We start from the raw sequence: 22577 nt of genomic DNA, 5'->3' as shown, positions 1-22577 counted from the left end.
ATACAAATTTGCAAATAATGTATGTTAGCATTTACCCTTCTAAAAAAATTTTCTACCTGTTTGTTTTCTTTAAAAAAAAAATGTGTTGGCTGCGTGCAGTGGGGGCTCACGCCTGTGATCCCAGCACTTTGGGAGGCCGAGGTGGGTGGATCACGAGGTCAGGAGTTCAAGACCAGCCTGGCCAACATGGAGAAACCCCGTCTCTAATAAAAATACAAAAATTACAGCGTGTCTGTAACCCCAGCCACTCGGGAGGCTGAGGCAGGAGAATTGCTTGAACCTGGGGGACAGAGGTTGCAGTGAGCCAAGATCATGCCACTGCACTCCAGCCTGGGCGACAGAGGGAGACTCCATCTCAGAAAAAAAAAAAAAGTGTTTAACTTTTTTATTTAAAATCTTTTGACATGTTTTTATGTCTTCATAGGATTAAATCGGAAGATTTTATACTCACTGATTGACTCTGCTGATGGGCAGTTCTCCATTAACGAATTATCTGGAATTATTCAGTTAGAAAAACCTTTGGACAGAGAACTCCAGGCAGTATACACCCTCTCTTTGAAAGCTGTGGATCAAGGCTTGCTGAGGAGGCTGACTGCCACTGGCACTGTGGTTGTATCAGTTCTTGACATAAATGACAACCCCCCTGTGTTTGAGTACCGTGAGTATGGTGCCACCGTGTCTGAGGACATTGTTGTTGGAACTGAAGTTCTTCAAGTGTATGCAGCAAGTCGGGATATTGAAGCAAATGCAGAAATCACCTACTCAATAATAAGTGGAAATGAACATGGGAAATTCAGCATAGATTCTAAAACAGGTAACCTACCATGTATCTGAGAGGAAACCCTTCATTCCACCAAAAAGACTAGATTTGCTTAACCATGTTGCCTTATATTAAGTGACCCTGTGTTGTCAGTAGATGTTCTAAAAAAGGTAAATCAAGTTTTCTTTTAGTTGTTTACAGTGGGATTGAATGTTGTTTGGAAGACTTCAGATTATAGTTCTACTTAATGCATTTTGGGCATGTTCATTATAAAATACAAGCAAATTAACTTAGAAAATCAAAGCGGCATGTTCTATTAGTTTAGTTGAGATGTAAGGTATAGCAAGTTAGTAAAGGTAAGAATAGGGGATAGTAGAGGTCCTTATGTAATCAAACTCATGGATGGTAACTTCCCAAGTGAAATAGTAATTCCAGTCTTTTTTATTTTAGTTTCTGTAGTGGGCTTCTGATAATATATTAAGTTGACTTCATTATCATGCTAGTTATCTATAACAGTTGGAGTACTTTGAATCACGCTTAGGGAAAGACTGCCAACAAGCTCAAAAGGCATAGGAACTGCTGACTCCTGCTGCATGAATGCTTCATCATCTTGCTAACCTGTGGCCTAAAATAGTTCTAAGTCTTAAAACAGTGTAAAAAGTTGCTCCATTCAAATTTATACTTATATAAATATAAATTATATAAATTTATATTTATAATATAATAAAATTATTTTTAGGGCTCTTTAGGACTAGAATGATGTGAAAGATCTTAAAAGGAATTGTTAAAAAAGGGATTTTTAAAAATGAGAGGATGTAAATAAAGGGTTATCTAGAAGTTAAAAGGATATAAATCTCCATTTTAAAAATATGAGAAGGAAAATATTTTAAAAAGATGAGACAGGAAATGAAACTAAAAGACACAATAGAATTTTTACGTTTTTATTTTGTTGATTAAACTAGAGTGAAGTCGAGTGAGCTATGGTATGGAAGGGATGATACAATCATCATGTTTATAATAAGCAGAGATGTAGGTGGTGTTGACTGGGAAAGCAATTTAAATATCATGAATAATATCATGAAAATTAAGAGAAAGATCCAGGGATGAGCAGATTCATAGTTTTTAATTGTTGAATTAAGAAAATAGGAAACATACATAAATGGTAAGTAAACTTTTGAAGTGAAAACTAAATGTACTCAAAAGCATTCATCTATTTCAGTCATAGTGGAAGAATGTGGTGGCATTGCAGAATGCTGGAAGTAATTTTGATTTCTATTCAGGGGCCGTATTTATCATTGAGAATCTGGATTATGAAAGCTCTCATGAGTATTACCTAACAGTAGAAGCCACTGATGGAGGCACGCCTTCACTGAGTGACGTTGCCACTGTGAACATTAATGTAACAGATATCAACGATAATACCCCTGTGTTCAGCCAAGACACCTACACAACAGTCATCAGTGAAGATGCGGTTCTTGAGCAATCTGTTATTACGGTGTGTATTTTATCCCCATTACAGTGAAAACTGTGTATCTTCTGGATCTTTGCAAAAGTTTTTAGTAAAATCAATCTAGTTTTTGTAGCGGCCTTTGTAAATATTTTGGAGATTTGAAAGTGTCTTTTGTTAGGCCAACCAATTGCTGACTTTGTTATGAATAATTGTGTTAAAACAGCTAAGCTAACCCTGTCTCTACTAAAAATACAAAAAAAAATCAGCTGGCGTGGTGGCGGGCACCTGTAGTCCCAGCTACTCGGGAGGCTGAGACAGGAGAATGGTGTGAACCCGGGAGGCGGAGCTTGCAGTGAGCCGAGGTTGTGCCACTGCACTCCAGCCTGGGCAACAGAGCAAGACTCCATCTCAAAAAAAAAAACAACAAAAAAAGAAACAGCTAAGCTATTAATATCACAAATTTTGTGTAATAGGTTTAGGCCTTTTCTTAGCTGTCTCCTAAACAGGAGTATGGTGTGTTCTAGGTTATGGCCGATGATGCCGATGGACCTTCCAACAGCCACATCCACTACTCAATTGTAGACGGCAACCAGGGAAGCTCGTTCACGATTGACCCCGTCAGGGGAGAAGTCAAAGTGACCAAACTTCTTGACCGAGAAACGGTAAGTGAAAAAGGTTGATTGACATTGTTTACAAATCACCACACCAATAACTAGAAATGCCTTGTGCTCCTGTCTGCTGGGCATGGTATGAGCAGGACAGACCGCCTCAAGAACTGATGGCAACATGTAAACACTCGAAAAGCAATGACACTGTGAAGATCTCAATGTGAGAAATGTGTTCCATGCTAGGATGAAGTTTGGATAACAAAGCTTTGTATTCAGGAAGGAATTACTGTTGGTTCCAGTGTTCTGAGACACTTCATAAAGCTAGAAGCTGGGTTTTAAATAATAGCAGAGGTTTGGAAAATCATAGAGGTTGAGAGAAGGGAATTTCCAGTGAGGAATTGCATGGACACAGGCATGCAGATAGAAGCCAAGAAATATATTTAGGGGACTTTACCCAGTTGTATTGGAGTAATCATACGAAGAAAGTAGAGTGAGATAAAATAGGAAGGTATTTTACACACAGGGTATTGGCCACATAGAAAACCAGGACCAGAGGTTTGGACCTGATGCCTCAGGCACTAGGGTATGAGCATTTGGGAGCTGAGGAAGGTCAGTTGCTCCTCTCTGTCTGCATTCGTGAAGTCAACCCACCATGGATCGAGAAGTATTAGAAAAGAAAAAATGCCGGGTGTGGTGGCCTCCTCCGATAGTCTCAGCTACGTGGGAGGCGTAGGTGGGAGAATTCACTGAGCCCAGGAGTTGAAGACCAGCCTGGGCAACATAGTGAGACCCTGCCTCCAGAAAAAGAAAGAAAAACAATAAAAAATAACAATACAACAACAACAACAAAAAATACAACCCCCACCCCCAGTATAACAACCATTTACATTGCATTGATACTGTATTAGGTACTATAATCTAGAGATGACTTAAAGTGTTTGGGAGGATGTGTATAGGTTATGTGCAAATACTACACCATTTTATATCAGGGACTTGAGCACCTGTGGATTTTGGTGTCTATGAATACCAAATGAAGAAACTATTTGCAAAGGAAAAATTAGAATCCACAAAGCTTAGATATGGCTCCATGTAGAAAGCATTGGTGTCAGAGGCAGCCTGATTTTTTGGTCTTGCTTTGACTGGGTAGTACCATTAAAGAAAAGTTATGAGGTATAAACGGGTAAGGGATGGGAGAGGCTAATGAATGTGGTTTTCAGTGTGCTGGTTTTTAAAGGGAAATAGCATATTCAGGCAGAATTACTCAGCCAGTGTGTGGAGATTTTAGTCAGATTTAGAGACTGGAAAGCCCTAAGTGTAGATATGGTACTTGCCCTTGGAGATGTTGATAGAAGTGACATGAGGGATTGAGATAAATATGAACGAATGAGGAGAGGCAGCAAGGCTGAACATCCACCCACCCACTTATCCAGTATCCATCCACCCGTTTATCCAGTCATCCATCCATTCATCCATCCAGTTATCCACCCACCCATGCATCTCCCCACTCATCTACCCACCCATTCACCTACCCATCCATCCACCCACCCATCTGTAGTTATCCATCCATCCACCCACCGACCTGTCCACCCACCCATCTATCTAGTTATCTATTCACTCACCCATCTACACATCTATTCACTTACCCATCCGTCCACCCCACCCATCCATCTATCCAGTCACGTGTCCATCCACCCACCACCCATCTATCCAGTTATCCATCCATCCACTCACCCACCTATCCATCTAGTTATCCATCTACCCATCTATGTGGTTACCCATCTGCTCACCCACCCACCCATGTATCCACTTACCCATTCATTCAGCCATCTATACAGTTATTCATTCACCCATTTATCTACCCACCTATCTATCCAGTTACCCATCCACCCAACACCCATCTATCCATCCATCCATTCATCCATCCATTCACTCATCTGTGCAGACTTATGTCCAGGAAGGGAAGCTGAGCAGGAACTACCTCAGAGAGGTAGGCCTGTGAAGGAGAACCAAAAGAAGCCTTCAGTTTGGGAATGAGAAGGATACTGGTGATGACAAAGAATGAAATTTCAGAAGAATAATGGGTGTATCTAAGATTAAAGGAATTTGGGGGGAGATAGTGATGAGATACCTCATTAAATTCTTTAATTTCTCTTTTGATGTGTGAATGTTGAGGAGGGACTTTCTAAGGATTTGGGAAGCATGCTTAGGATTGCCCCCACTGTGGGGCAGAATAAATTTAGTATCTTTGACTGAAAAACCCAGATCCTTTAATATACTTCTGTCCATTGTGAGATACCAAAGGAGCTAGCCTGTGGTATTTCCCAAGCTAATGTGCCAGCAGAATTCTTTTTCGTTGGAGCGTCTTGCAGGACTAACGTTCTGTAGAACATACTCTGGGATCTAGCCAGCTTTCCGGCTTCTCCCACAACTCATTCTAGAAGACAGAGCTTTATAGGGAACTGCCCTGAAAAAGAAGCTATCTCACTTTCTGTCTTTTGTAGGAGGTCATGACAAGCTAATCCTGAGGGATTTAGACAGCTGGGTATAATCTGAGTGTGGAATTGAGGGGGAGGGTGATCTGGAGTGTCCTGAGGCGTTGGAAATGAGTCAGTGCTAAGGTGCGGGAGGCAGCTCCTGTCTGTCTACTTCCACTGAGAGCAAACTTGGGGCCCTAAGGAAGGCTGCTGCCATTTTACCGAAGCAACAGCATTTGAGATATGTTAACTTTTTGTCCTAATCATTTGTATTACTTTTATGTCTTAATTTCTGTTAATAGAACTGCAAGATGAAACACTTTTACAAAACAAGTACATATTTAAGAGGCATCAGAGAATCTAATCATTATTGGTAATTCTTGCTGTTGGGAAATGTGTGTTACTGGCATGCAGTCGTTTGTAGGGGGTTAGGGCATCGCCCACAGGCAGGATGCAACAGATAGTGGCAGCTCACTGGGACCTGCCCTTCAGGACTCTCAGGAGGACACTCCTCATTGGAGCTCTGTCGGCCTTGAGAAAATGAACGTGCATTCTGTCTTTTGCCTGAAAAGATTTCAGGTTACACGCTCACGGTTCAAGCTTCTGATAATGGCAGTCCACCCAGAGTCAACACGACGACTGTGAACATCGATGTGTCCGATGTTAATGACAACGCGCCCATCTTCTCCAGGGGAAACTACAGTGTCATTATCCAGGTGGGCTTCGAGTGCCGAGGGGGTCCTGGGGTTCTTTGAAATGAGCTTTTCCGTTGGCCTCTGTTGCTTCTCTTTCTTATCCAAAGGTTTCTTTTTAGAAAAATGGGAAACGTAGAATTCAAGAAGTCTCTATCAATATTAAAAGATGAGCATTTTAAAGATAAAGCCAAGCTTTTATCTCTTTTCTTTCTGTGCTTTGACTTTTGGGATATTCTCACTGTTCTAGGATTCCTAAGAGCTTATTGCTTCATCAGACCTGCTGCCGCTGGTGCTGTTCCTCTGCTCTCTCCTCCCCATCTTGACCTTCCTCTTCCCTCCTGCTCTTCTTCACTCCTCCTCTTCCTCCTCCCCACTCCTCTCCCCACTCCTCCTCTTCCCTCCTCCTCCTCCTCCCCACTCCTCCTCTTCCCTCCTGCTCTTCTTCACTCCTCCTCCTCCTCTTCCCTCCTCCCCACTCCTCCTCTTCCTCACTCCTCCTCTTCCTCCTCCCCACTCCTCTCCTCACTCCTCCTCTTCCCTCCTGCTCTTCTTCACTCCTCCTCTTCCTCCACCCCACTCCTCTCCCCACTCCTCCTCCTCCCTCCACCTCTTCTCCACTCCTCCTCCTCCTCTTCCTCCTCCTCCTCCCCACTCCTCTCCCCACTCCTCCTCTTCCCTCCTGCTCTTCTTCATTCCTCCTCTTCCTCCTCCCCACTCCTCTCCCCACTCCTCCTCCTCCCTCCACCTCTTCTCCACTCCTCCTCCTCCTCTTCCTGCTCTTCTCCACTCCTCCTCTTCCTCTTCCTCCTCCCCACTCCTCTCCCCACTCCTCCTCCTCCCTCCACCTCTTCTACACTCCTCCTCCTCCTCCCCACTCCTCTCCCCACTCCTCCTCCTCCCTCCACCTCTTCTCCACTCCTCCTCCTCTTCCTCCTCCCCACTCCTCTCCCCACTCCTCCTCTTCCCTCCTGCTCTTCTCCACTCCTCCTCTTCCTCTTCCTCCTCCCCACTCCTCTCCCCACTCCTCCTCCTCCCTCCACCTCTTCTCCACTCCTCCTCCTCCTCTTCCTCCTCCCCACTCCTCTCCCCACTCCTCCTCCCTCCACCTCTTCTCCACTCCTCCTCCTCCTCTTCCTCCTCCCCACTCCTCTCCCCACTCCTCCTCCCTCCACCTCTTCTCCACTCCTCCTCTTCCTCCTCCCCACTCCTCTCCCCACTCCTCCTCCCTCCACCTCTTCTCCACTCCTCCTCTTCCTCCTCCCCACTCCTCTCCCCACTCCTCCTCTTCCCTCCACCTCTTCTCCACTCCTCCTCCTCCTCTTCCTCTTCCCCACTCCTCTCCCCGCTCCTCCTCTTCCCTCCACCTCTTCTCCACTCCTCCTCTTCCTCCTCCCCACTCCACGTCTTCCCTGCTCCACCTCCTCCCCCCACCTCCTCCCTACTCCACTTCCTCCCCATTTCACTATCTCCACTCTTTCTCCTCCTCCCTCCACCTCGTCGCCCCTCCACCACGTTGCCACTCCTCCTCATCACCCCTCCTCCTCCTCCCCCTCCTCACTTTTCCTCCTCTTGTCAACCTCTTCTCTTTCTCCTCCCCACTCCTCCTCTTCCTTCTTCTCTTCCTCTTTTTTTTTTTTTTTTTTCTGAGATGAAGTTACACTCGTTGCCCAGGCTGGAGTGCAATGGCACGATCTCAGCTCACTGCACCCTCCACCTCCCGGCTTCAAACGATTCTCCTGCCTCAGCCCCAAGTAGCTGAGATTACAGGCACCCGCCACCACTCCCGGTTAATTTTTGTATTTTTAATAGAGACGGGGTTTCACCATGTTGGCCAGGCTGGTCTTGAACTCCTGACCTCAGGTGATCTGCCCGCCTCAGCCTCCCAAAGTGCTGGGATTACAGGCGTGAGCCACCACGCCTGGCGTCGTCTCTTCCTTTTCTCCTCCAGTTCTCTTCTTCTCCTACACTCCTACTCTTCTCTGCTCTTCCTCCTGTCCCCCACTCCTCCTCGTTTCTGCTTCCCCTCCTCCCTCTTCCTCCTCACACATCCTTTCTTACCATGTTTCCTTCCTCAGCCTACTTTTTCTTCCCTTTTTGCTACACCCCTTCTCCTTTCCCTCCTCCTCACCACCACACTCCCGTCTCCACCTCTCTTCTCTTCCTTTCGGATAGAGCAGTAAGGCTTTGTTTTGTATGTATTTTATATTATAGAAAACTCATGTGTCTGTCCCATATAGATTTGGCTGTGTTCCAGGATTTTTGTTTAATTTTGTTTCTAATCTTGTGCAGGAAAATAAGCCAGTGGGCTTCAGCGTGCTGCAGCTGGTAGTAACAGATGAGGATTCTTCCCATAATGGTCCACCCTTCTTCTTTACTATTGTAACTGGAAATGATGAGAAGGCGTTTGAAGTTAACCAGCAAGGAGTCCTCCTGACTTCGTCTGCTATCAAGAGGAAGGAGAAAGATCATTACTTACTGCAGGTGAAGGTATGAATGGCTTTCTTTATGGTTTGGTTGTAGATTCATAGAGAAGAGCTGTTTGGCGTGGTTCCCCTCTTCTATTTGAACAGCTTACATTTCATACAAAAACAAACTTTTGTGGAATTGCTGTCTTTGTTTTTTGCCATACCTTCCATTTTTATCCCGCTGTGTTTGAAGGAGCTCATTGTTTATTTTGTCATAGTTATTGACAGAGCTGGGTTTCAGTGTGAATTAGTGAAGTGCTGTAAAGAAATTCGTCCTTTTCTTTGATACGTTTCTTGTGTGGAGAAATGGGTATCTACCAGTTAGTAATTTTTTGGGAACTTGAGTAATACAAATGTTTTTATTAAAGAAGTTATAAACAGTGCCATAGACAAAGGTGATTTTATTTTTCTTTTCTGGTAGGTGGCAGATAATGGAAAGCCTCAGTTGTCATCTTTGACATACATTGACATTAGGGTCATTGAGGAGAGCATCTATCCCCCTGCGATTTTGCCCCTAGAGATTTTCATCACCGCTTCTGGAGAAGAATACTCAGGTGGCGTCATTGGGAAGATCCATGCCACAGACCAGGACGTGTATGATACTCTAACCTACAGTCTCGACCCTCAGATGGACAACCTGTTCTCTGTTTCCAGCACAGGGGGCAAGCTGATAGCACACAAAAAGCTAGACATAGGGCAGTACCTTCTCAATGTCAGCGTAACAGATGGGAAGTTCACGACGGTGGCTGACATCACAGTGCATATCAGACAAGTCACACAGGAGATGTTGAACCACACCATCGCTATCCGCTTTGCCAACCTCACTCCGGAAGAATTTGTTGGTGACTACTGGCGCAACTTCCAGCGAGCTTTACGGAACATCCTGGGTGTGAGGAGGAATGACATACAGATTGTTAGTTTGCAGTCCTCTGAACCTCACCCACATCTGGACGTCTTACTTTTTGTAGAGAAATCAGGTAGTGCTCAGATCTCAACAAAACAACTTCTGCACAAGATTAACTCTTCCGTGACTGACATTGAGGAAATCATTGGAGTTAGGATACTGAATGTATTCCAGAAACTCTGCGCAGGACTGGACTGCCCCTGGAAGTTCTGCGATGAAAAGGTGTCTGTGGATGAAAGTGTGATGTCAACACACAGCACAGCCAGACTGAGTTTTGTGACTCCCCGCCACCACAGGGCAGCGGTGTGTCTCTGCAAAGGTACTGCACGTGAGTGTATGAAAGTCGGTGTCACAGATTGTTTCAGATGGCCTTTGAAGCCTTTGATGGCTATACATGAAAGGTGATGTTCTTGAAATGTCTGTTAATTATCTTTTCCCTTTCTCCCCTCTTATCTTTGAATGAAGAGGGAAGATGCCCACCTGTCCACCATGGCTGTGAAGATAATCCGTGCCCTGAGGGATCCGAATGTGTGTCTGATCCCCGGGAGGAGAAACACACCTGTGTCTGTCCCGGCGGCAGGTTTGGTCAGTGCCCAGGTGAGAGTTGAATGGTTGGGTATACTTTTATTTTTAAAAATCAGTTTCATTGTTTCTTACCATTTTCTTCTTTATTGGAGTCTAAAAATGTTGCAAAGTATGTTTATTGTAAGAAGACAGATGTGGAGATGAATAAAGAATGACAGTAGTAAGTTTTGCTTCCTCTTATTACAGCACACCCCTTGGTTCATAGTTGGTGTTCCTCCTCCTGTGTCTTCAATGATTATATAGACGTATAGCTAACAGCGCAGCGCCGTTATGTAGCAGTTTAATTTTCCTAGAAACTCAAGAGTGATCATATCTCACACAGTTCTCTCCCTCTTGCCTTTTCCCTCCACTTAGCAGTATGGTAAAGAGCACCTTTCATATTGTTCCGAGCCAGTACCTATAAACCTGATTCTTTTTGATAGCTGGATAATATTTTCTAGCATGGCTGTACTTATTCAACATTGTTCTTATGTGTAAAGATTCAAGTTGTCCTGTTTCTTTCAGATAAATCTTTATACATGTATCTTTATATACTGATGCGTTCATTTCTATACAGTGTATAGATTATAAAACTAGAATTTGCTATCAAACATCAATGACATTTTAAATTTTTTTGTATCACTATATTAGTTTTCCAAAAAGTCGTATTAATTTTTATTTCTTCCAGTTATGTATGAAGGTTTCACTCTCCATTCTCTTGACATCATTGTACATTTTCGATTATAAAACGAATTCCCCACCATCTATTTGATGGGTGTGAAGTGATATCTAATTATTATTTTAATTGGCATTTCTCTGGCTACTTTAAAAGTTTTCATCTCATTTGTTCGTTTCCTATCAGTATTGCCGCTGCTGTGGTCTCTGCCTGTTGGTGTGGTATGATGGTCTGGGTTATTTGTTTCTTAGTATCGACGTGTAGAGTTATTTGTGTATTAGGAGTGTTAACATTCACAGTGTTGCAGTTACCTCTGTCTTTATATCATTTGTATTTATATTATCTTTTGATTTGTTAAGTATGCCTCTTGTCATTTTGAAATTCAATTGTTATTTAGTCAGTTCTACATAATGTTATGTAACAGTTGCCATCTGTGGAGATTGATGACATTTGCGTCTTCTCTGGGGAATGGGGATTGTTTTATTTTGCTTGAGAAGGTTTCTTAAATCACCTTGAGGCTATGTATAACTATTTTCTGAAATTTTCTTCTAATAATTTTATATTTAATCTTTCATTACTTTAGAATTCATTTCTCTCTGATGCAGTTGTCAAATTTATTCTTTCCAAACACAGAGCCAGTCATGCTGGGCTTTTCATTAAGCAAACACAGAGCCAGTCATGCTGGGCTTTTCATTAAGCAAATAGTCGTTTTCCCACAGAATTGGATAGTAAAATGTTATCATCTTAAATAAAACCCTAAATCAGTCTCGAGGGGTGCAGGGGAGTCATACTTTAAAAAACATGCTTAAACTTTGTTCTGGTTTATTTTTTCCTCTTTGTGATTCACAGGGAGTTCATCTATGACCCTGACTGGAAACAGCTATGTGAAATACCGTCTGACGGAAAATGAAAACAAATTAGAGATGAAACTGACCATGAGGCTCAGAACGTATTCCACGCATGCAGTTGTCATGTACGCTCGAGGAACTGACTATAGCATCTTGGAGGTATGTTTCTCCACAGTATTGCATCTCAGTGGAAGACTTTCAAACCACAAATTTCATTTTATATTCAGATTATTAATTTGCACAGATAATAAAGTAAGTGAAATGGTTGAATTCCACATTTAAATAATTCATTGTTGCCCGTACAAGTTGTAGACTTTGTGGGATGAAGAGCTCTTTTTGCTCTGCCATGACGTAGAGATTTAGGTCCATGTGACAGTTAACATTCAAACTCTAGGTGATGCCACATTTTAATAATGTTGGCTGGGGGTGGTGGCTCATGCCTGTAATCCCAGCACTTTGGGAGGCTGAGGCGGGTAGATCACTTGAGGTCAGGAGTTCAAGACCAGCCTGGCCAGCATGGCGAAACCTGCTCTCTACTGAAAATACAAAAAATTAGACTTGGTGGCGGACACCTGTGATTCCAGCTACTCGGGAGGCTAAGGCACAAGAACCACTTGAACAGGGGAGGCAGAGGTTGCAGTGAGTTGAGATCACGCCACTGCACTCCAGCCTGGGCGACAAAAGTGAAACTCTGTCTCCAAAAAAAAAAAAAACTGTTATAGTTTATAGAGACATCCTACATGTGTTTCAGGTGTTACGTATCTTGCCCACCTTTTTTAAAAACATTATTCAGTTTTGACTTTTGATATTACCTAATGCTTATGTGTTCAGTTAATAGTTAATTATTTGCTTCCATGATGCTTTGTGGATGTGCATGATAACTTGATATTCCTAAAAGACGCATTTTAATGATTTGTACGGTGGACAAATGAATCTGTGCTCTGTAGTACGTCAATGCAAGGCCTGACTTCTACCCTCACTCCCTAAGCCCTCTCCTGTAGATCTGTGATCAGGTACTCTCACTGAAGGTTCTATGAGAGTAATGTGAACAGTCATTGTTTTTATCCTAGATTCATCATGGAAGGCTGCAGTACAAGTTTGACTGTGGAAGTGGCCCTGGAATTGTCTCTGTTCAGAGCATTCAGGTCAATGATGGGCAGTGGCACACAGTGGCCCTGGAAGTGAATGGAAACTATGCTCGCTTGGTTCTAGACCAAGTTCATACTGCATCGGGCACAGCCCCAGGGACTCTGAAAACCCTGAACCTGGATAACTATGTGTTTTTTGGTGGCCATGTCCGTCAGCAGGGAACAAGGCATGGAAGAAGTCCTCAAGTTGGTAATGGTTTCAGGGGTTGTCTGGACTCCATTTATTTGAATGGGCAGGAGCTCCCTTTAAACAGCAAACCCAGAAGCTATGCACACATCGAAGAGTCGGTGGATGTGTCTCCAGGCTGCTTCCTGACGGCTACGGAAGACTGCGCCAGCAACCCTTGCCAGAATGGAGGCATTTGCAGTCTGTCACCTGCTGGAGGTAGGCTCCGTAATGTTGCCATCTTTAAAATGGTGCACGTGTATACATTTAAGGGGAAGCTCCCCAGGTTTTTTTTTGTTTTTTTCTCTTTTGATTCAGATGATTTTGTCAGACACTGCATTCAGTGTTGGAATTGAGCAGCATCCCTCATACGGGAGCAGAGCTGGGTTTGGTGCTCTTCTGGTGCCCAGGCTGCAGGTGCCGTGGCTCCCGCTGCTGAGCGCCTGCAGTGCCGTCCCAGTGCCCGAGCAGGAGGCACCCCAAGTGACTCAGAACTCTTCTTTAACTCCATAGTCATCGACCCAGGGGAATTTAGAATTCGTACCACTTAGCCCTTCTTTGTTATTTGTATCACCTTTTATCTAATGGCTCAGCGTAGAGGGTCTGCTAGATTCTTGCTGGCAATAATAGTTGGGAGTATGATTTTCCAGAAGGCCCTGGATCCCTTCTGAAGTGTTGCCATATCTGTCTGTCTTGAAGCCCTGGCATAGTGGGGTACTCTGTGTCTTTTGCACCCTGGACTCCTGTTAGGCCCACTTACCAATAATAGGGTGCAGTTAGGAAAATGACAGTTGTCATGTCAAATAGAGTTTGGTATAATGAACAGAGCAAAAATAATACTGTCATTAAGTGGGATTTCCAAAGCTTTAGTTTTCTGCTGTTCTCTCAGGAAAGTGTATTTGCATTCTGTGTGCATAGAGTGGGCCAGGCCATCCCCACAGAAACACTCTGGTTTATACTGTGCTCATATTAGTTACACGTCCAAACCAGGTTAGCAAGGAAGCCGTCCTCATTTTGTCACTTAGGGATGAGGCTGAGAGAGGTGCTTTCCTGACATGTACTCCCATGGTCCCAAAGCAGGAGTAAAGGAGCGTGGCAGCCGTGCCCTTGGCTCCTAAAGGCCCTGGCCCAGGGTACCACAGTTCTTCATCCTGAGAAAAACCCACAGCCACGCCAGCTTTGGAGGGGCGGGGAAGCACTGTGTGGTGGCGTACCCTCAAGGTAGGCAGTTAGAAGTGGCCTGCCACACTACAACCCACAGCCACGCCAGCTTTGGAGGGGCGGGGAAGCACTGTGCTGCGGTATGCCCTCAAGGCAGGCAGTTAGAAGATCTGCCACACCACCTGTCACAGACTTGACAAAGTGGAGTCGACATTCTTTGTACTGCTTTGAACAGATGTGATGATCTCCTTTCTTAAATCTACATGTTTGAGAGGCTGAGGCAGGAGGATCGCTTGAGGCTAGGAGTGAGGCAGCCTGGGCAATACAGGGAAACCCCATCTCTACAAAAACTTAAAAAATTAGCCAGGCGTGTGGCATGCCTCTAGTCCCAGCTACTCAGGAGACTGAGGTGGGAGGATCCCTGAGCCCGGGAGTTTGAGGATGCAATGAGCTGAGATTGCGCCACTGCACTCCAGCCTGGGTGGCAGAGCGAGACCCTGTCTCAAAAAGTAAAAATATTGAAAGGTAATTTATAGTCTTCAAAGTGCTTTTCACATTCATTATTTTCTCATTTGATCCTTAAATGCTTGTGAATTGCAAATTGAGATGTTAAGTGGTGCTATCTATGTACATGGTCACTCAAGTAAAGAACTGTATTTTTCTCCTCTATATGTGTGACCTAATGATCTTAATGCAGATTATGATGAACTAAAGCTAACTGAGTTCTCTCTTCAATTCTGGGTGTTTTGGTTATACCAGCAGTGGAAGATGTAGCCAACTATTTTCCCAGAGAGAGTGAGAATTCTATGAGCTTTTACAGACCTCGGAGAATAAAGATAAAAAGCAATATAATTAAGACCAGGTTTCAGAGTCATTGAGTGATAGGACTTTTTTGTTCCTTTTTGCCGATTTAGGTTATTACTGCAAATGTAGTGCCTTGTACATAGGGACCCACTGTGAGATAAGCGTGAACCCGTGTTCCTCCAACCCATGCCTCTATGGGGGCACGTGCGTTGTCGACAACGGAGGCTTTGTTTGCCAGTGTAGAGGATTATATACCGGTCAGAGGTATGTGTATTTTTCTTAACATTCATAATCAATTGTAGTATAAAATTCTTCTTAAACATATAATCGTGCATGTAAAAAGTCTCCACGTTAATTTGCTAATGTGTTCTATTTTGCTTTCTGTTTTGCTGTATTTATTTGTAATAGGATCGTGAGGTTTATGTCTGTTTCTCCTTACTCTTCAGGTGTCAGCTTAGTCCATACTGCAAAGATGAACCCTGTAAGAATGGTGGAACATGCTTTGACAGTTTGGATGGCGCCGTTTGTCAGTGTGATTCAGGTTTTAGGGGAGAAAGGTAAATGGTTTCCTTCAAAATTTAGATTCATACCTTTTCATAGTGTCATATTGACTGGCAGATGCAGCAGACCTTCAGTGATTTGAACTACATTATGTCAGATTTTGATAATCCTCATATTGGCCCCTTATATAATTCATAATCTTTTCACTCTTTAAAATGAATTATCAAGCAGATGAATATAATATATATAATACTTGAAAAAAAACTAATGTTTAGCTAGTGGGGTTGATGTAGTAGTGTGTTGGATCCTAGGAAAATGGCCATTAATATTGGCTTGATATGTTTCCCTCCCAAATCCACGTCGAAAGCATGCGATCACATGATTGCTTTCTCCACAGAAGGTCTTTTCTCGTGGTTGTCAACGTTACATTTTTTAGTTGTCTTTTATCTGGGTGTGATCTTCACATAGCTCATCAAGGAGGGATTAGTCTTCAGTCTCTAAGGATTGAGCCTGCCATACGCTGGCGTACACTACACAGGTCTCTCCTCATTCCTGACTTTCTTGGCAGGTGTCAGAGTGATATCGACGAGTGCTCTGGAAACCCCTGCCTGCACGGGGCCCTTTGTGAGAACACACACGGCTCCTATCACTGCAACTGCAGCCACGAGTACAGGGGACGTCACTGCGAGGATGCTGCGCCCAACCAATACGTGTCCACGCCGTGGAACATTGGGTTGGCAGAAGGAATCGGAATCGTTGTGTTTATTGCAGGGATATTTTTACTTGTGGTGGTGTTTGTTCTCTGCCGTAAGATGATTAGTCGGAAAAAGAAGCATCAGGCTGAACCTGAAGACAAGCACCTGGGACCCGCTACGGCTTTCTTGCAAAGACCGTATTTTGATTCCAAGCTAAATAAGAACATTTACTCAGACATACCACCCCAGGTGCCTGTCCGGCCTATTTCCTACACTCCGAGTATTCCAAGTGACTCGAGAAACAATCTTGACCGAAATTCCTTCGAAGGATCTGCTATCCCAGAGCATCCCGAATTCAGCACTTTTAACCCCGAGTCTGTGCACGGGCACCGAAAAGCAGTGGCGGTCTGCAGCGTGGCGCCAAACCTGCCTCCCCCACCCCCTTCAAACTCCCCTTCTGACAGCGACTCCATCCAGAAGCCTAGCTGGGACTTTGACTATGACAGTAAGAGCCATTTTTTCATCTCAGTAAAATGTCACTTGAGATAAACAGTGAGGTTGCAAGTTCTGTCCAGTCAAAATGTGTGTACTCTTCATTAGAGACAAGTATGCGCAGACTGAAATCCGTATGATGATTTGAAACTGTTTTGGATGTCCTGATTGCTGGCTTAGCATTGTGGCTTTGATGTTATTTTAATTAAGAAATTGAATCTAGTCAGGTATAGTTAATATTCTGGAGAGATCATTTCATTTTATAATTGATAAAGGTTCTCATCTATAATTTTTTTGAGTTTATTAATATGTCAGAAAAATAATCGGGAGCATTTTCATGCTAGATTTTTTAAAAATATGACCTGGAGAAGTGGAAATATTTATATTAGTGACCTAACATATATTTGATGCTTTTTTTTTAAAGCTGCACATATTATTTTAAAACAAAATTTTAGCAGCCTTTACTGTCTGATGATACCCATAGGCATGCTTATGGGCGATTTCTACTCTATGAATAATCTCTAAGATGATGTGGAGGTCTTTCTGTGCAAGGTGTTTTTTATTTCTTCGTTTGAGTTTGTAAGGTGTTTCTGTTTTTCCTTCAGTCATTCATTTATTCAGTAAATCTCAGGCCATCGTTGGGTAATGTATGGTGTGTCCCAGGAGTCAGCCATGAACAAAACCGTCTTGGCCCATATACTTACTGTTTGTCATCCTTCCTTTTAGCAAAAGTGGTGGATCTCGATCCCTGTCTTTCCAAGAAGCCTCTAGAGGAAAAACCTTCCCAGCCGTACAGTGCCCGGGAAAGCCTGTCTGAAGTGCAGTCCCTGAGCTCCTTCCAGTCTGAATCGTGCGATGACAATGGTGAGGCAGCAGTGTGCTGCAACACTGCGCTTTGCTTGCTTGTTGTGTTACTGTGTTATCTCACAATGTAGACGCACTAGCTACCCTTAAAAGCCTCACCATATTTTCATTTTTCTTGGACCACTTTTAAACAATACCATACATACTTGCATGAATATCTGCTGGGAAAAATAGCTAAACTGTTCGTAATGAATAGATGTTTGAACTTGTCAGTAACAGAGAACAACATATTCGTTGAAGGATCTGATTGACTAATCTTATATTGGCTTTTTTTACACAAAGTAAATATCACCCCAGTTTTGTGGGTTTTTCAGAAATCCTCCTCACAACTTTCTTAACCACGCAGCACACACACAAACACACACTCTCTCTCTCTCTCTCTCACACACACACACCCCCCCTCTAAGAAGAGATGTGATAGTCTGAAATGTTCGATTTCAGTAGCACCTTTGGTATTACAAGGTTTTATTTGTCTCCTCCCCCAACCCCACTGCGGCCCCAGCTCCCATTTGGATCAGAACGTACTGCCAGAGCACAGTTTAAGAGATTGCTAGTAAGTTTGATTATATTTCTAATGAAGAAATTTGACAGTGGGATCTTTGCCACCAGTTATGTTGATCTGGTTTCCCTATAGGGTAAATTGCATTGATAACTAGCTTTGCCATATTAACACATACCAGTAGAGAAAATTGTCAATATTCAGTAATACAATGTAGTTTTTAGTGGAAATTTTTGAATCTCAGAATTAGTAAGTTTAATGATAATTTTTTTATTGTATAAACATGTAATATGTTTATTATTAAACATGTATTAATATGTTATACATTATTAATATGTTAACATATTAATATGTTATATATTTCAAATATTTTATTGGTGGAAAAAGGTAACCCCACTAATAATTATTCAATCCAGAGTAATATAGTCCATAATGTATCATATAGTCCATAATCCATATAGTCATTATCTATTGCAGAGTCATTTTTCAAACTAAAGATAGCTATAAGTATGTGCTATCATTTCTGATTTCAAGTACGTATATATATTACTAATCAACCATATATGATATCAAAATATACCTGTGTTGATTAGGAATAGAGTGTATGGACATAGCTTTGCTTGTTAAACCAACAGGATAGAATTATGCCTTTTATCAATTTTAATTCTAAGAAGTTCCTGTTTCCAGTTTATGTAACAATTTATATCTTGGCCCCTAAATGCTCTTTATAAATACATTTCAGAATTTTATCAGCATTTTCTTTCTAGTTCTTGTTGTTGAAACATCAGTCTTCTTAATAATAGTCCCAATTGGCCGGGCGCGGTGGCTCACTCCTGTAATCCCAGCACTTTGGGAGGCCGAGGTGGGCGGATCACGAGGCCAGGAGATCGAGACCGTCCTGGCAGTGAAACTCCATCGCTACTAAAAATATAAAAAAAATTAGCCGGGCGTGGTGGTGGGCGCCTGTACTCCCAGCTACTGGGGAGGCTGAGGCAGGAGAATGCCGTGAGCCTGGGAGTCGCAGCTTGCAGTGAGCTGAGATCACACCACTGCACTCCAGCCTGGGTGACAGAGCGAGATTCTGTCTTAAAAAAAAAAAAAATCCCAAGTGCTTTTAATAAGTTATGGTCAGATTAGTTATGAAAACTAGCTTCCAGATAATACAATGCAGAGAAAAAACATATATACAGGAGTGTTTTTATTTTACTCATTACCATAATGTAATTATCAGTTGTAAACTGAAAGTCTGCTGAGAGTCTGTTCCTGCGTCGTATTCCCAGTTTTCCAGGGCCATTGTTCCAGATTACCACAAACTTTGTGGCCTAAAACAATGTAGACTTGCGTGGCTGTCATTCTGTAGCTTAGAAGCCCAACCCCTGCGTCTCACAGGGCTAAAATCATGCGATCAGTAGGGCTGCATTCCCTTCTGCTGCTCGAGGGAAGGACCTGTTTTCCTTCCTTTCCTGGTTTTTAGAGGCTGCCCACATTCTTTGGTTCTTGGTTTCTTCCATCTCTCAGAGACAGCAACACAGTGTTTACTGACCACCGTTCTGTCAGCAGAGCTCCCCCCAGCCGTAACTGGGAAAGCCTCTGTTCGGAAAAATTACCCTTATGATTACATTGGGCCCACCCAGATAATCCAGGGAAATCCCTCATCTCAATTTCCTTACCTGAACCGTGTCAACAAAGTCCCTTTTGCCATGTGTAGTGACATATTCACAGGCTCCTGGGATTAGGACGTGGACTATTTGAGGGCCAGCCTTCTGCCTACCACATGCGTACATATTTACCTTGGCATAGTTATTTTAAAACAATCTGATACACAAATGAAAAGGGAATTTACACAGGAAACAGACGGGCAGAGTGTCCTCCTCTGCTGGTACATTAGCTCACCAGCGATTAGTCCATCTGCAAACAGACGAGGAGAAATTTGCAGGGAAAACAGTCAGAACAGGGACAAAAACATTCTTGTTTTAGATTGCATATGTTTCTCCTCAGTTTCTTTTTTTTTGAGGACAATATGTGAGTGATTAAGCAGCCAGAAGAGTGCGAACCACAGATTGTAGTCTTGGAATGTCGAGTCTTGCCTGTAAGATGTTAAAATGAGAATCGTTTTGGCCTGGCATGATCCATAATTGTAATTGTGAAAAAATTTAAAGCTAAAATTTTTTTTGTCTAAATTCCAATAAAATATGTTTACATTATTCCTTTGATTAATAATAACAAATATATAGCTCGATTAGAAAAGTCTCTGAGACACACAACTAACAGTGAGGAGGCCACGCCTCATTATGTAGTTGTGTTAAAGCGCTCATCGGTTTGAATCTGAGGTAGAAATGGTATAATACAAAACTTTATTTCATGCACTGTTTTCTAACTAACTGAAGACGTTCCTAATTGACTGCTTTTGTACCTTTTTGCAAGCTTCCATAGTGACCGTAATGCACCTTGTCAACGCTGTGGTTGACACGGTGAGCACAGAAGGTACAGTTGTAAGTGCTCGTGCTTGTGTCTGTGTCTTGCAGCAGCTGTGTCGTACAGCACGGCCGTATTGCCTATTGCAATGGTAGGAAAAAACAGTTTGTGGTTTTGAGTTTGTGAGTTTGAGGTTTTGAGGTTGAGTCTTTTTATTTTATGCAGGTATGTATATATGTAATATGAGTGCTTTGCAAAAAATATTTCGATGTATGTTATGTCTTTGTTCCTTTTTACCATTCATAGTGATTTACAGACATCAGAAGTAACCGTGAGATCTTGAGAGCTTATCTATAGGTGGTGCAATATAAAAAAAGTTCAGAAGTAATTTTACCTAAAATTTTTTTGAAACAAAAATTCTTTTTCATATGTACAGGAATAAGACTTGAATAATGTAAAGCTTTCATAATTAACCTGTAACAGACTCTTCACTTTTGGTTTTTCCCTGAGTATGATTAAAGAAAAGGGTGTAAAGCATGGTAAAAGCATGTTTTCCTATTTTTAGTGAAAATTATTTAATGTGAAGCTTTATCTGCTCAGAGTTGTAAGAAGGACATTGAGCACCTTCCCCAAATTATTTTAAATTAAAATAGCCCCTTATTAGTGCACTGAAATTCATCACATGGGGAAGGCACAGGCTAGCACTTTTCAAACTGTAATGTGAATCAGATCATCTGGAGGGCTGTTAAAAGCCCAATTGCTGGCTCTCAGCACCAGCATTTCTGATCCAATAGGTCTGGGTTGGGACTTGAGAATTTGCATTTTTCACCAGTTCCCAGGTAGCTCTGATGGTACCGGTCTAGAGATCCCACTTGAGAGCTGCTTACAGAGGCCATCGAGTACACAGACGTCATCATAGAGCTCGGGGGGATCCTTCATGCTAGGACATGACGCTGTCAAAGTTGAGGAGGAGGGAGGATAGCTCTGGGCCCCATTTGCTATCAGGCAGAAGAGGCTTAGATGCTCCAGTGTTCATCGTTACAGTTACTGATGACGCCTACATTTCTTTTCCTAAGAAGTACCATGTTTTTACTTGGCGAATCAGAAACGTATCTGTATTTTGTCTAGTGAAGTTTTATTGTTAAACTGATGACCTTCAGCGTTTTAAATATTATTGAAGTTTATAGAAGCAGAATTTCAACAGTTCCTTCATTGCAATCTCCTTCATTGAAAAATATTTTTTGGCATATCCAAGAAGTACACATTGAATTTAAAGTTGAAAGCTATTACTAATGCCTAAGTAACAAAAGTTGTTGATCTTTTTTTGTTTAAAGGAATTGCTGCTTTTGTTACTAGACTTAAAAATGATTCTGTAGATACATGTTACCTAAATGCTGGCATATTCATTTTTTAGAGACACCACAGTCTTTTAAAATTATTGAAATTTCTAGAAGTGAACTATCAATCAAATATTTGTCCCAAATTATAACACTGTTGAATGCACAGAAAGCCTTGTTTAAAAAATCACAGATGTGACCGTTTTTCTACTGTGATGTCTACTTTCACAGTTATTGATAGTTTCTAACAGTGCTTAACCTGCATTATCCTGTTTAATCCTCCTAACAACTCTAAGGGATTTTCACCCCATTTCAAAGAGAGAACCTGAAGGTTAGCCAGGGCCAGGGCAGGCGTCTCATGGCCCTAACTGATAGTGGGATTTACGTGCATTTGGTTACACTTCCTGCTGGGCTTCTGTGTATAGATGCGGGGCCCTGGCAGGGCAAGTGTAATTACAGACATGGGGGTAAGTGTGGCTGTGGTCTCTTTAGGGAATGGCTCACAGTGTAAATATTAAACCATATTCAGAATACATACAGTTTGGAGAGATCTTCAGCTTGTACATCTGTCTTTAAGTATCTAAGTTTGCCTATGAATTCCTCTGAATTTAATGTCCTTTGAAGTTGCAATGTGCTATAAAGTGTGTGCATTATGTAGCTGTAGATGTATTTGGAGTATCACCTATGTAATCTGATCAATTTATATTTTATTAGAGCCTGTTTGTTTTATTTTAATTATTCCTAAGGAAATTCTGTGTTTTCAGGCTGTGATTGTCAGAAACAAGGAAAAGAAAGTAATATTTGAGTTTTCTGGCCAAATCTCTGGTTCATCATTCGTTGGTCTTTTCCCTCCACTTCCATATTCCATTTTATTTGTGGTACATACATTTCTCAGCCACTTGGAATTGTCATAGATACGGGCGTAAGGACATGCTGTATGGCTGATTGGGCCTTTGTAAGCAATTTTCATTGTTCTGTGTACTTACCTTTATTGCCTTTTCAGCCGTCTGTTTTAATTACAAATGTTTTCTTTTTTTTCTACTCTGCCACC

At 42.4% G+C, this 22577-nt stretch overlaps 1 protein-coding gene across 5 annotated transcripts in view; it reads left to right on the top strand.

Moving 5' to 3' along the window:
• Nucleotides 1-22577, top strand: part of FAT1 (FAT atypical cadherin 1) — a 143859-nt gene that overhangs the window by 118686 nt on the left and 2596 nt on the right. For 4 of the 5 annotated variants that reach the window (XM_009240518.4, XM_002815356.5, XM_009240519.4 and 1 more), the window contains exons 14-26: nt 425-814; nt 2041-2255; nt 2735-2872; nt 5865-6008; nt 8277-8474; nt 8874-9675; nt 9822-9953; nt 11446-11603; nt 12515-12977; nt 14834-14987; nt 15170-15280; nt 15793-16424; nt 17138-17275. In XM_009240518.4, the coding sequence (XP_009238793.2) occupies nt 425-814; nt 2041-2255; nt 2735-2872; nt 5865-6008; nt 8277-8474; nt 8874-9675; nt 9822-9953; nt 11446-11603; nt 12515-12977; nt 14834-14987; nt 15170-15280; nt 15793-16424; nt 17138-17275 (3675 nt within the window). Of the gene's footprint in view, nt 1-424; nt 815-2040; nt 2256-2734; nt 2873-5864; nt 6009-8276; nt 8475-8873; nt 9676-9821; nt 9954-11445; nt 11604-12514; nt 12978-14833; nt 14988-15169; nt 15281-15792; nt 16425-17137; nt 17276-17777; nt 17829-22577 lie in introns of all 5 variants that reach the window. The other variant, XM_063723762.1, reaches the window with a different exon arrangement.

Source organism: Pongo abelii, chromosome 3 (genome assembly GCF_028885655.2).
Source record: "Pongo abelii isolate AG06213 chromosome 3, NHGRI_mPonAbe1-v2.0_pri, whole genome shotgun sequence".
NCBI lineage: Eukaryota > Metazoa > Chordata > Mammalia > Primates > Hominidae > Pongo > Pongo abelii.
Note: the sequence above shows the minus strand (reverse complement) of the source record. Positions and strands in the feature narration are given on the sequence as shown.